This window comes from Spea bombifrons, chromosome 10, assembly GCF_027358695.1.
Source record: "Spea bombifrons isolate aSpeBom1 chromosome 10, aSpeBom1.2.pri, whole genome shotgun sequence".
NCBI lineage: Eukaryota > Metazoa > Chordata > Amphibia > Anura > Pelobatidae > Spea > Spea bombifrons.
The window spans coordinates 7,619,781-7,633,610 of record NC_071096.1 but is presented as its reverse complement, the minus strand read 5'-3'; the positions used below and the strand labels follow the sequence as shown (position 1 = coordinate 7,633,610).

General features: G+C 38.8%; 1 protein-coding gene and 2 non-coding genes across 3 annotated transcripts in view; all 3 read left to right on the top strand.

Annotated features, from left to right (window-relative positions):
• The first annotated feature begins 2 nt into the window (after positions 1-2).
• Positions 3-75, top strand: TRNAA-AGC (transfer RNA alanine (anticodon AGC)). Its single transcript has one exon. It is a non-coding gene; the product is annotated as a tRNA-Ala (tRNA).
• Positions 76-4,925: 4,850 nt separating this feature from the next.
• TRNAA-AGC (transfer RNA alanine (anticodon AGC)) lies at positions 4,926-4,998 on the top strand. Its single transcript has one exon. It is a non-coding gene; the product is annotated as a tRNA-Ala (tRNA).
• A 2,143-nt stretch (positions 4,999-7,141) lies between these two features.
• Positions 7,142-13,830, top strand: part of VWCE (von Willebrand factor C and EGF domains) — a 30,424-nt gene continuing 23,735 nt past the window's right edge. Inside the window, exons 1-7 of the mRNA XM_053449266.1 lie at positions 7,142-7,383; positions 9,165-9,256; positions 9,438-9,527; positions 9,619-9,660; positions 9,948-10,067; positions 11,332-11,487; positions 12,802-12,930. Of these exons, the coding sequence (XP_053305241.1) occupies positions 7,277-7,383; positions 9,165-9,256; positions 9,438-9,527; positions 9,619-9,660; positions 9,948-10,067; positions 11,332-11,487; positions 12,802-12,930 (736 nt within the window). The 5' untranslated portion in view covers positions 7,142-7,276. The remainder of the gene's footprint in view (positions 7,384-9,164; positions 9,257-9,437; positions 9,528-9,618; positions 9,661-9,947; positions 10,068-11,331; positions 11,488-12,801; positions 12,931-13,830) is intronic.

Here is a 13,830-nt window from a genome sequence, read left to right as displayed (position 1 = left end):
GTGGGGAATTAGCTCAAATGGTAGAGCGCTCGCTTAGCATGCGAGAGGTAGCGGGATCGATGCCCGCATTCTCCAGTTTTTATGACACCATTTTTTTCCTTCTATGTGCTCAATATATTTCTATAAAATACTATATTGTTTTATTTTTTAAAATTATGCATTCTAAAAAATACTATTAGAACACATATTTATTATAACGCACATATATAATATATATTAGATACAATGCATTATTAGTATATTGCTTGTATTCTATAACATTCTATAAAACTATTATTACTTATATTATTATAATTATTATTACTACTATCACTACCACAACAGACATAACTAAATTCCATGTTATTCTTTTTTATTTTTTTTTCTAAAGGTTCTGTATTAAACTCATTTTTGTAAATATGCACGTATTTCAAGTGAAAATGTACCCCCCCTTACAATCAAGTTGGTAGATGGTGGGGATGCTATGGGAGGTGGTGTATTTAAGTTGTCGCCGCATTAGACCTGAGTCAGGCCAGTGGCCCCAGGGCCTACTTCCAGCGAAGAGACCCTACTGAATATGTGCCGGCTAGACAAGCACCGCCATAATGTGAATGGGCCTGAGACAAGGAAGATCTCTGATCAGCAGTGTCCCTAGGATTATTATTGTTTATTGTTTTATATGGCACCATCTTATTCCATAGCGCTGTGCAATGGCTAGACAGGACATAACAAGTAGTATATGACATAACAATTTAACTTACAGAAACAAGAGTTGAGAAGGGCCTTGGACAAAGGAGCTTACAACCTAGAGGGCCAGTTGGACAGTAGAGCAATATACCCTGCACGGGGCCTGTCACCCCTTTGGACCCGCTGCCCCAGGCCTAGTCATCCTAAAACAGAATACACCACTGGCAGTGGATTGATGGCATGTCTGTGTCCTTTTAAATCAAATGCTCTGTAGACATGGCAATTAGAGATGCGGGATGAGTGAAAGCCATTCCAGAACATATTGACACATGACACAAATCAGAACGCTCCTGCCAGTGCTGGCACACATGTGATATGGGGGCTTAGAGACATGCTGGTGTATAGAAGTTTGGAAGGTCAGTAAAAGGTTACATTAAAGAGAGCTTTCACAGCCTTTCGATTCCGGCAGAACCCTCCAGGGAACGCATTAGACCGCACTCTCAGATGTCGCTACGTTGTGTTGTTTATTTTGCCTGACGACGGATCCAGAAAACCGAGTGTTGAAATGAGTAGGATATTTCCACCTGACGTTTCGTTGGCATATGTCCCTACTTTTCATTTCATCGGGAATGTTATCTCAGTTCTTTACTTTACCCTTTGCCGTTTAACCTGCTTACACACGAACCTTCTTTAACCACATTACCACATCATCTCCAAAAGATATGTGAATAACATTGTCCTTTTTAGGTGGCATTCACTATAATAACTGTACAAAGTACTAGTGAAATCACTAGTAAATTGGGTCCCAGGTGCTACACATCTCTTATAAATACATGTAGCGCTAGGGACCCAAATCACTTTCTGTGTGCCTCTAGATACCTCCAAAATTCACTGGAAATATAATTGCAGGCAGCATATAGCCATTAAATAGGGTATAAGTTCAAAGTAAGCATTAGGCTATCCCTATGTGCTTATATGTTCATATTATATGTTTCAATGTAGCTATTTTGCCCACTAACAGACCTCCCAGAAGCCCAGTCTATTATTTTAGAATGATCAAATCTAGAAGTTAGTTTCCAAGTCTAACACACTGTTTTTAGATGAACTCAATATTTACAATTTACCCCCCTCGGTTGTTTAATGTGGTCCACCGTATGCTTCGTAACATGGTAAGTGAAAGCCAAATGTTAAAGCCAGTCTCATGCTAAGCCAATAAACCTTTACAGATGTGTCATCTTATTCTTTCATTAAATTAATTTTTTACATAAAACTGCAGGATACAATATTACTCTGTCAAAACTGTCCTTGTCTCTGAACAAGTTGGAAGTTATAACTGTATCCGTCTCATCTGCTGTTTCACTTCGGAATCTTCTAACAATAAGCCTTCCTTAGCTTTTTCCCCCAAACCTGAATGGTGTTTCTCCTAGAAGAACAACATATTCAGCCTTTTCCCTATGGGCTAATAAGACGTTTTGTAGACCTATGCAATGGGTAGATCACCCCATTCAGCACCATGGACAGTCACATCATGTTTGTATATTTCTAGATATCTAAGATGACATTACCATAAAAAATATGTTCTAGCTGTCTTGCAGCAACGAAACCCCTAAAAAATATTGGGATCGTCTATATGATTAATCCCCATAATACAGTTCAAAAGTTATCATTTACAAGCAATGAAGGAAAATGAAGTCAATGAAAGTCTGATGCAATCACACCAAAACATCATTTCATATTTGTCCCTAGGTTTAATGAATTTAGTGAACCATTTACCTAATCCCCAATCTCACAAATCTTTAAAGTCCCACTATTTATATATCACAAGTATTACAATACAATCATTTTTTAAACTGTTTATTGTTTCTTTTTTAAAACAGGACAATTTTAATTTTCAAATAATACATTATTTCCTGGCTGCTGCATATTAGCCATTTGTATGTATTCTAGTGCTCTTATCTGGGCCCAATCTACTAAACAAACACCCGGACTCCTTATCATATTGCCTGTGAGAAATAAGCCTTATTTACCGAGCCAGACTCTCTCTCTAATGAAAGTCTATGGAGGGAGGGACTTCATTAGCATTGCCTTAAAGTATCAGCTCAGCGTGGTGTCTCAGGTGGGAAAGTCACCCAAAACATCCTATGACTGACAACAATGGCCGCCTCCAGGTCTGCTGATAAAAGAAGTTTATTGGATAAAAATGAGATTTTTTGTCAATCCCGACCTACATTACTGTATTCAGCACAGGATTTAAGGCTTAAAGAAAAATAATTTATTATCCAAAGATAATGCTCAAAAATCATTGACATCTACGTGATACGCAACATTTTCCTAAACTCAGTTTGACCGATTACGACAGATGAAACGTTAGTTTTAGCGCCTATTATTTTGAAAATTGAATGCTTTTACCTCCATACTTTATCTGGATTTAGCATATTCTCTGCTTATATACTTAACCAATTATTTCTTATTTTTATCATGATGACCTCTGATGTGTATTCATTACATATATTTAAATCATTATTACTGTACTTATGTTACAGCTGTTTAGCAGACAAATGTAAGTAGTACCTTAAATATGTGGTTATTTAATGTAATAATGAATAAATAATATATAAATATTATATCTAAATATGTTTAAAAAATGAAGGCATTAAGCAAAAAACAAAACAATTAAAAAGCTTATAATAGCTCTATTATCATAATCCACAATGCAAGAAGTGGTGACTAGTGCTAGAAATGCAAATTGGAAAGGTAATATTCAGGAATACTCTGGTTTAATTTATAGTATTAGTTCACTTTATGTTTTGCTGGGTCAGCCTGGGTCTAATTTGTTTTCAAAATTAAAAAAAGGTACACAGTCTTTTACTGTGTTAGAATAGTTTTTTGTTTTTTTTTGCCTTAAATGATTTATGAGATGTTAATAGGGACTTTCACCAGTTATGAAGATCAGGTTGTTGAAGCATCATCCCAGAATTTTCATTGGGGAAACCATGGTGTACTTATACATTGTACATTGACACATTGTAGCAAGTTGTGCAATAAAGCTCTTTTCATGTTAGTTCTAATGAACATTTGTAGCAGGTTGCTGGCAAATGTCCCCGAAACCAATCAACGGAGGGAAGCTAAAACTAAAAAGATTGCAACATAGCAAAACAATACTTTAAAAATAACGCTTACAGTGGTGGCGCCTTTTTAATTTGTAATATAAATTACGTCAATAGCTTAGGACTTTCTGGAAACCTGTCTGTCTGTATTAGTTTAACACATGGTCATTTTGGTAATAGAGACCCAACTGAATCACTTGCAGATGTTTCCATTAGATTTCATTGTAGAATTGTTTAGAGGTAATAGTCTAGAAATTCTAGGACTGGAAACTTGTTTTTAGACAGGTCAGTGAATCGTTAACCATGAATTTTTCACGTCCCTCAAATTCAACTGAGGTTCAGGCGGCTCATTGAATCGAGCCCAATGTCTCCTTGATCACAATGTTGACATCCATGATATTCTCGTTCTCTGCTATATTATATTTCTGCCACTAGAGGGCACTGTGGATCAAAAAATACAATTTAAAATCAAACCCCAGGAAAAATGTAATTTTTTTATATATCCCTGTATTAAAGGTCTGTTTCACTAACCCTACTAAATATACTACGTAAGGAGCATCCTGCCTATAGCCATTGAATGTTTTATAACCGTGGAATATCCTCAACATAACCATTGAATTCCAATTCCAATTACCGTATCTTAACATGTAGTCTTATGAGACAACAAGAAGACTCTGGTCAGTGGAAGGTTCTTGCAGAAAAACAAAATGTTATGAGTTTTTTTTTTACAAACTTGATTAATACAAAATGACATAATTGGACAGTGTACATTGAAATGGCTGAGTTTCACTCATTCAATTACCAGGCAGATACCAAGTGACATCTGTCAATCGGCAGCACTGGGTCTTCTGAGCAGTCTTATGTGCTGTTGAGCGCATGCACTGGCATTGGAGTATGCGCTTACAGATTCCCATTTGACAATCCTCAACTCTTCTTCTCTTGTTGTAGACTGCTCTCCAATCTAAACCTGCAAAAACATACTTTCATGAGGCTTTAGTGTTGTATTGTCTAGGTAGTTGAGTTCACCTGCCGTGTCAAGGCGCCCCATGAGAGGTGAGGCCTGAGTATTAGTTTGCATCGTTCTTACTGGTTCCTCAGCAAAGTTGGTGAGTTATGGGTCTCCAGCTACTATCTCTCCTATCCCCAACATGTGGGGAATTAGCTCAAATGGTAGAGCGCTCGCTTAGCATGCGAGAGGTAGCGGGATCGATGCCCGCATTCTCCAGTTCTTTTAACACTATTTTTTTCTTCTATGTGCTCAATATATTTCTATAAAATACTGTATTATTTTATTTTTTAGAATTATGCATTCTAAAAAAATACTATTAGAACAATTAATAACGCATATTTATTACAACACACGTATATAATATATATATTAGATACAATGCATTATTAGTGTATTGCTTGTATTCTATAACATTACATAAAACTATTATTACTTATATTATTATTATTATTATTATTACTACCATTACTACCACAATAGGCATAACTAATTTCCATGTTATTCTTTTTTGTTTGTTTGTTCTGTATTAAACTAATTTTCGTAAATATGCACGTATTCCAAGTGAAAATGAATCTCCCCTTCCAATCAAGATGGTAGATGGTGCGGATGCTATGGGAGGTGGTGCAGAAGTGGTAGGCCCGGCCTTGTGGTTCTAGCACCCTAGGCAAACTTTGTCCTTGGCACCGCTATCCCGGATGCGCACTCTTAGAGGAGAGAACATGGCGGCAGCGCCATCACCAACTCAGCATCCTAGGCAGCCGAATATGTCAGCCCTGCGGAGAGAAAGTATTACAATATGCTCGGTTATTTTACATAGACTTTTGCTCAGATTATATTATCATGATTATGATGACCATTAAAGCTTTGGTTCCTATCCCTTCCATACAAAGCAAACCTATCAACACAAACTCATGTTTTGTAGATGCTTGTAGAGTATTTGTGGTGGCCTCCAATTATAAGACGGGTATCGGGGGAAAATAAGGTTTCCGGGAGCTGAAAAAGGGTTTGTTAAAAGGCCTCTTGAGTGGACACCGCATGATCCGAACACAGCAAGGGTGAGAGAGCGAGACAGAGAGCGAGACAGAGAGCGAGAGAGAGAGAGAGAGCGAGAGAGAGAGAGCTGGGCTCCATTTACTCTTATAGTGTGTAAGTTAAGGGGGTCTGCAGAAAGTACAAAGCACCAAGCCTCCAGCGCCGAGCTGCTGATTCATTCCAGATGTGTTCCCAAGCAAACAAATAGTAAAAATGATCATGAAAGGAGCAGAGAGGCGTCTGTGTGTATGCGTGTGTTGGGGGGGGGGAGGTGCTGACTCCGCTTTCCACCATAACAAACCTTAACAGCCAAAAATATACACTATTCCCACCCCACAAGCGTTGATAAATATGACATCACTACTAACCATAACAAATCATTTACGGAAATACATAAACGTAAGCAACATTTAAGAAAAAACAAACACACTGCTAAGTGGCTCATACAAGTGATGTTCATTTTTAAGGGGAGGTGGCGTTGTAATGAGTGGCTCTTAAAGAGTTAATATGTTCTTTTTTTCATATTCTTGAACTTCAGAAATGTAAACTAAAGATTCCCATAGCCCTTTATGACCTCAGTTATTTATAACTTGTATATGAAGAATGACATCATACACTTAAACAAACTCCCTGCAGTTTACATGTTAGAGTTAGATTGTAAGCTTAACTGCCAAGCAGAGTATGCTCTCTGCATAATATTGTGCCATGTACTATATATATATATATATATATATATATATATAATTGTGTGTGTATAGATTGAGCTTATTATTTTTCTAGCAGTCTAAGGGGTATACATGGGGTCATTTAAAAGAAGTTGTAAAGAATTGGTACTTGGACACGCACAGGCATGTACCCATAATAAACACGAGTTACAAACACACAAGTCACACAGACCAGATACAGACACACACAGTTTTGGCACATCAGGCACAGTGACATCTGGGAACGGATAGAAAGCTTTGCCAGATGTGGGGCCACTTCCTTCTTCTTGTGATGTGAGGGGCTCCTATCCCATCAACTATCCAATACAGCAGAGAGGGAGAGAGAGGAGAGAGAGAGAGAGGGAGAGAGACAGACAGAAGGAGAGAGAGAATGGGCTGTTTCAGAAGGTGATAGCAAGGGGTGACAGACAGAGATAAATTATTAAAGGGGGGACCTTTAGGAAGTAGAGGAAAAAGAGGAAAACAGAGATAAGAGGGTAAAGTGTGAGACAGTGGGAAACAGGGGGACTGAGAGGGAGGGAGGTGGGAGAAGTGTTAGGGTGATGTTAGAGTTCTTTGGCTAAATTTGGCTAAGGAAAGGAGGCATCAAATCCGAGAAGAAAGCAGTGATAGGAACTGACAGGGTCGAGGATAGAAAGTAACGGAGAGAGGCAAAACAAAAGAGTGAGAGAGACGGGGAAGTGGAAAGCTTTGTCTCTCTATTGGCCACTGGATTTGGGGCTGGCTTGAGGCGCATCATGGTCCCACTTTGGATGGGGTTGTCCTGCTTACTGCTGACCGTTTCTGGGAGAGAAGGAAGAGTTTATAATGGGAGGAAGAAGCCGCCAACTCTGACAGCACCGAGGTATAGAGACACACTTTCTCTAATACAAATCTCTTAGAAAATTGTTAGCCACCTGCACCATACACAGAGATATATGTAGGGCTAGATGGAAACCAAGTCCCCCGCTTAGTCTGCCCACTTTGTTTGCTCTTCATGCTGGGAACTATTTAGTCTGCTGTCCTCTGTCAGTCCAATGGAAGGAAGGTCCATGAAACCACTACTCTTTTAGAGTGCTTCTCCACGTTACCTTCCGGTCCTCTGCCTTCCTACTTCATCTCATACACATTCTTAATTAGTGAGAGGAACACAAAGAGACACCTCTGTAGACATCTAACGGAGATAAACATGCATTCAGATCTAATCTCTCTGTATATATATATATATATATATATATACCGTATATACACACACACATACACACAATTAAACGGCAGTTTGTAATCAGCAACCTTGCTTTGATGATGCATTGTTTTGATGTATCATCTTTATTAACCTATGTATGAAAACTCTGAAGAAGAAGCATAGAATTAGAATCATAGAATTTGCCGCAGATCAGACCCATTGTGTTCCATCAAATCTGCCTGTCTTTCCTGCTGTAAAGAATCATTCCTTGGTCTTGCCGTATGTTCCAGATGTCCAAGGAACATGAACCATGTATGCAGGAACACTAATATTCTCTATTCTACGCTAAAGCACAACATTGAAACATTTGTTGGGATTCAAAACAAATACATTTTAAACATGTTAAGTATATATACATGATAGTGTATCATACATGATATCCAGATCCAAGGCATGCAAACACATTGGGATATATTTACTCATATACAGGATTTACACTATTTTTCAATCAAAACTGTAAGGGTTAAACCAAAAGTAGTTAGAAGAACCTTCAAAGATTAAGTAGATAACCAATGCTTTGGGTTCAGAAGAAGAACTGGTTAATGTTGGCAAGACTTGTAAAGATAAAGTAGGTAATACATTTTATGGGTTTCCCAAGTAGTCAGAACTTGGCAGAGGCATCCCGCGGATCCTTTAATGCTTGGAGTCTTTCTTCGTACATCTTTACTTGTTTTGTACTGGGAGGGTTTCAAGGACTTGTCTGCTTGCCCATTCGTCATGGAGAAAGAAAAAAAAAAACGTTCTCCAATTCTGAGAAGTTTTATCGGTGACTTTAACCTCAAAGTCGTACATCTCCAGTTTAGTTCAAGTCAGGACTTTGAATGGGCCACACAAGTCCATTATCTTGTTTGTGCATTCCAATGAGGCTTGGATCTTGAGCCATGTGTCATTGTCCTTCTGAAATGCTTGAGATGGTGTCAAACTTGTGCCAAGAGAGAAGCCTAGAATTTAGAGCAGAATCATAAATCTGTATCTCTCCTGACATCAAAAGCCTTATTCCACATCTAGAGAATCATCAAGTTCCCTTTGTGATTTAAAGGGGAGCCGGTACCTTCACAGGATGATGCCATTGATTTATTGAAAAAAATGAGATTTATAGTTATTTTTAATTAGTGGAATCTCAAAAAAGATAATTTTTCCTTCAGAGAAGCTGAGATCTGTGGCAAATGGTGGCAAAAATAGCATAAAAAGAAGCTTCTCCTTCCTCCTTTCCCTTTACGCATTCATGGCAAAAGCTGCCAGAACCAGCTGGTACGAAAGAACGGATACTTGTATCTGACATTTTTGGACATTTATATCTCTGTCCATATCTCTATCCCATTATACAATGCTGCAGAATATAATATATATAAAAAATAATAATAATATGCATTACTTACACATTTTCTGTGGCTCTTTAGGATCCGCTCTGGCCCTCATGTTTGTTTCTCAGGGATGGGGGGATGTTGCCCCGGTTGGACAGTTTCTCCTGGCACCGGGCAGTGCCTCCAACGTAAGTACCTTCTCACATAATGGACTTTGTAGATATGGGCAGGATTTCCCAGAAAGTAAGTGGTGTTCAGCCTTTCTTAATACATGGTTAAGTAATTGAGATGAAACGTCATGGTTTAATGAATATACCCCAGTGGACTAATGGACTGTCTGTAACAGGTCTCTTCCGTTCTTCCTTGTAGCTGTCTGCTCATACGGCTGTGGCAGCGGATTCTGTATCGCTCCCAACTTGTGTTCCTGCAGAGATGGGTACCAAGGAGTTACCTGTACAGGTAAGGAGATCCTCAATGCATGTCAATGCTCCCTTTCTGTTGGCTCCCCAAGCATATGCCATCTGATGATATAGTATTCATCTTATTTCAGATGAATTCGCCGGTGATTATGAGAAGGATCTTGAGGACAAAGGTAGGATCTTTGTCCAAATCTGCACATTTTGTTCAACATTCTAAAAACGATGTTGTGTTTTTCCTTAATAATTTCAACGTACCAAGTTCATTATACATCAAAGACTCCAGTTGTACCAAACATTCTTAAATTAAAGGTCTGGGTAGGCTGCAGAGCTTACTGTCCAGATCTTTGAGTTAGATTTTTGAACCAGTCTTATAAATGTGCTATCTGAAAATTCTCTGAAGGACCCATTAAGCATAGAGGTTTTCATTTGTCATTCTTACATGCTACCTTCTTCTCTATAGGACTTTCTCTTAGCTGTTCGTCTGCCAGGTGTGACCAAGGCTGTAGAATGGTAAACAGTTTGCCCGTATGCAGCTGCTTCCATGGCTTCTTTCTCGGGAAAGATGGTAAAAGCTGTTATGGTAAGATGGAACAATTATCTTTAAATCTTACTCAACTGTTAAAGGGACTCATCGGTAAAGATGGAGTTAGATGTGAGATGCCTTTTCACTCCAGTTAGAGGACCTCTTTAATTCTTATATTATTTTATGTTGCCGTCATATTAACAAACGCTCTGCAATTTGCACCAAAGTAGGATCCTCTTGGCATTAACCGCCATTATTGAAGATTTATAATTTGTAATTGGAGTAAATGTTAACATTAGTTTACTGCCATTAATGACATAGAAGAGAGGCAGTATTCTTAATAGGAACATATGAGACATATGAGCTACCTCTTTCTTATTGTCAAGTCGCTGATGGTTGCTGATTGGTTCAGGCAGCCTTTGTAAGGAGCAGGGAGAGAACGTTTTTACAACAGATTGATTTTGCATGCTAGTTCTGCCACCTTTAGCCACAAAGTCCAGCTCGATGTGTAAAATAGCCCCTTACTTTTAAACGCATTGTCTCCAAAACAGTTACTTTCATTGTGCAGGTTATATGTAGCTTTGATTAATGGATTTAGTTATGTTATACACTCTGAAGGTGACAGTTCCTCGGTATTTATGTATTTATTCCATGTAACCTTTGATTTAAATATCTGTTCTGCCATTCAGTAAATTGAAAACATCTGCCGAGAACAGCTGGCATGGACTGAAACACCCCTTAAACGTAAAAGGATGTGAACATAAAGTGTTCCATTCCATTCCAAAGGCCACAATAAAATAAGGACAACCTAGCGAGGCTAACAACTAAAAAAACCACAAAGGAAGGTTCAAAGTGTCAAAACACAACCAACGTAAGAAAAAAGATAGAACTTACTTAAGAATGAAAATATACATGCTTTTTAACAAATGGATATAAAGTAAACATTATTAACCTACCAAATTAAAATCATTAATAAAGCCAAACAAATGCACCGATTGATCACCGGGGTGAAGATTTAGGTTCTTGCCAGAGGACAACTTCTTTGTATTAGATGCTATGCATAAAGATGTCTGAATGGATTTTATATATTAAAATGTTTAGTAACACTACAAAAAAATAAAATAAACTTCAACCAGAGCAACAGAATTATTGTTTTGGTCAAGGATCAATTAAATAGGTTACATGCTTGGGTCTACACCAAACAAGACCTTCATCATGGACGTTGATCATCTCACAAGACCCTCCGATGAGTTTCTATAGTTGTTGGTCGATCGCCAGCCTACTTCAGTTGCATTTATGTTTTTGTTTCTTTTTTCGACAGATATCGATGAGTGTTCCCGGCCGCAAGCGTCAAATCCCTGCCAGCAACAATGTAAAAACAGCATTGGTAGTTACAGATGCCTTTGTGTTTATGGATATCAGATCTCCCTGAATGGACGATCATGCATTCCCAATAAGCATCCCAACACTATCGGAAGTAAGTTCCGTAATCTGTTCAAACCATGGTCAATGGAAAGCCAGGCTACGTTACTCGCAAGCTAGATGTCAGGAATGAGAGGGAGGAAGGGTTTATATATCGTAACCTTTTGATAAAAGAGGGGGTATGGTTGTATTCCAGGGCTGGACTGGCAATGACCGGGCATCCCTGGCACTTTAAGGCCAGCAGCCGTCTGATAACGTGGATATGAAACGCCACATGTTACATTTTTATGCTCATGTAGTGTGCAGCTGGGCATATCCACCCACTGGCCACATGCCACAGCGGGTCGCTGATGGCCGGCGGCCCACCGAGCATTTGCCCTGTGCGCCAGATGGTCTGTCATATTCTATCCCAAAATACAAATATCGCATCCAGATTTTGTAGATTATAGGTCAATTTAGCTTCAAGCCCTTTGCTATTGAGCGGCTTCAAAGGCATTTAATTAGAGAACAAGAAAAATGCCCAGTGCCAAACCTCCGAGCAAATAAATGAGACGGACATATTGTATCCATGATTTTCTAATTATCTGACACCCTTGCATGTCTACATAGGAAACATATATTTCCTCGTTCTTACATCAAATTGCCAGGAAAACCTAGGATGATGTAAACCCCAGTATCCTGATTTGCTTTATGATCATTGCGGTGCAGATGTTTCGGAAATGGTTCTGTGTTTAATTGATGTCATATGTTTACGAGCGCTAGGTCACGCAGTCATAGGGGGGACCACATGTGGTGTGCAACGCTTTTCCCGAGCCGCGCGATATAATGCACATTATAGAAGGAAACTATATTTCATGCTTTTCTTATATGTCCATATATATATATATATGTAAAACGTTCACAAATGTATATGTAAACTATGTCAGTCAGGACCAAGTCCATTAATACAGTGAAGGAATTTAAATATATATTTATGGGATAGACGTACGGCTCCTGAATCCGAGATAAAACCAAGAAGTTATTAAGGTTTGAGCCTTTACTGCAGGAAAAACTGGACAGACCAGATGGGGCCGATCTGCCGGGGAAATTCTATGTTTCTAAAAAGGTCATCATGCATATTAATGTGAAACACTAACTAATAAAATCTCGGAAAAATAATTATAAAGTGACAAGAAAAAAAATGTGGTGATACCGGTCGAAAATGACTCAGCTTTTAAGAAATATAGATGTGGGGTGAGTTCTAGGCCTTGTATCTTTGTACCACCTAGATTATCTGGAGGGTTCCCACATACCCGAACCTAACATGTGTGATATGAAAAATAACGCTTGAGTTTTAAGAGGGTGTAAATAACGAGGATTTGTTTATTAGCAGCTACCGTTCCATGTGGAGAGTACGGCTGCGAATTAAAATGTAACGACGGTGGCTGTGAACACGTATCGCGTGTGTGTCCTATAGGATTCAGCATGATCGAGACGGCCGGTGGTGTCACGTGCACAGGTAGCGGGAGCGTGCCGCGATCGGGTATCCGTAACTCTGCGCTACCTTCGAGAGTCACTAATATAACTGAGATTTACCATCCGATATATTTGGCTAGTGGGCTATTCAAGTGGTTGTCTTACAAGTCTAACCTTTCAGTTCTCATGGCCACGTCCATTGTTAAAGCCCAAAAGTCTCAATGCCTTCTCAATTTATCTGCCCTGGTTGTCTATCATATTAACTATACAGTCCAGAAATTATATTAAGGCATTAGCCATCCATATTAACTATACAGTCCATAAATTATATTAAGGCATTAGCCATCCATACAATTAGTGAAGTCGCTCTATACATCCCATTAAATGTTGCCTTCTAGCCCCTGTGCCATAAAGTCCCTCATCTTTCAGCTTCCAATTACAGCCTTAATGCTTTAAACAGGTTTATCTACTCCTTTATCCTTCGCATTTCATACTAGTTCTTATTGCCTGGATTTCGGCTTTTTACTTAATCTACCCCATTGCCGCTTCTCCTCAAAGAAATCCATCCTCACCCCTACTAATGCTATTAATCTCAACCGGTTCCAATCAATTCCATCATCTTAACACTGAGCCGCGTATCGTGCCTTTATGTTTTGGTGGACATTCCTCCAAGTTCACAAACTGATAAGTATAAGCTATCCCTTAAGATAAATTCTAGAATTTGCCTAGAATGATACTTTTTGAGGGCACTAGAGAAGGTAAAATGAGCATAATTTAATGATAACTCCTCCCACTTCCTGCTTTACCCAAATTTACCCCAATGCCCTTCCCTATTCCTGACTGTGTCCGGCATGCAGACCATTTTATATTTTAACTTTAGGATTGTGAGGGAGACCTCTGGTAGCCTCCATGTTTAGGGATTCTGTGCATGCTTTCTTTTTTT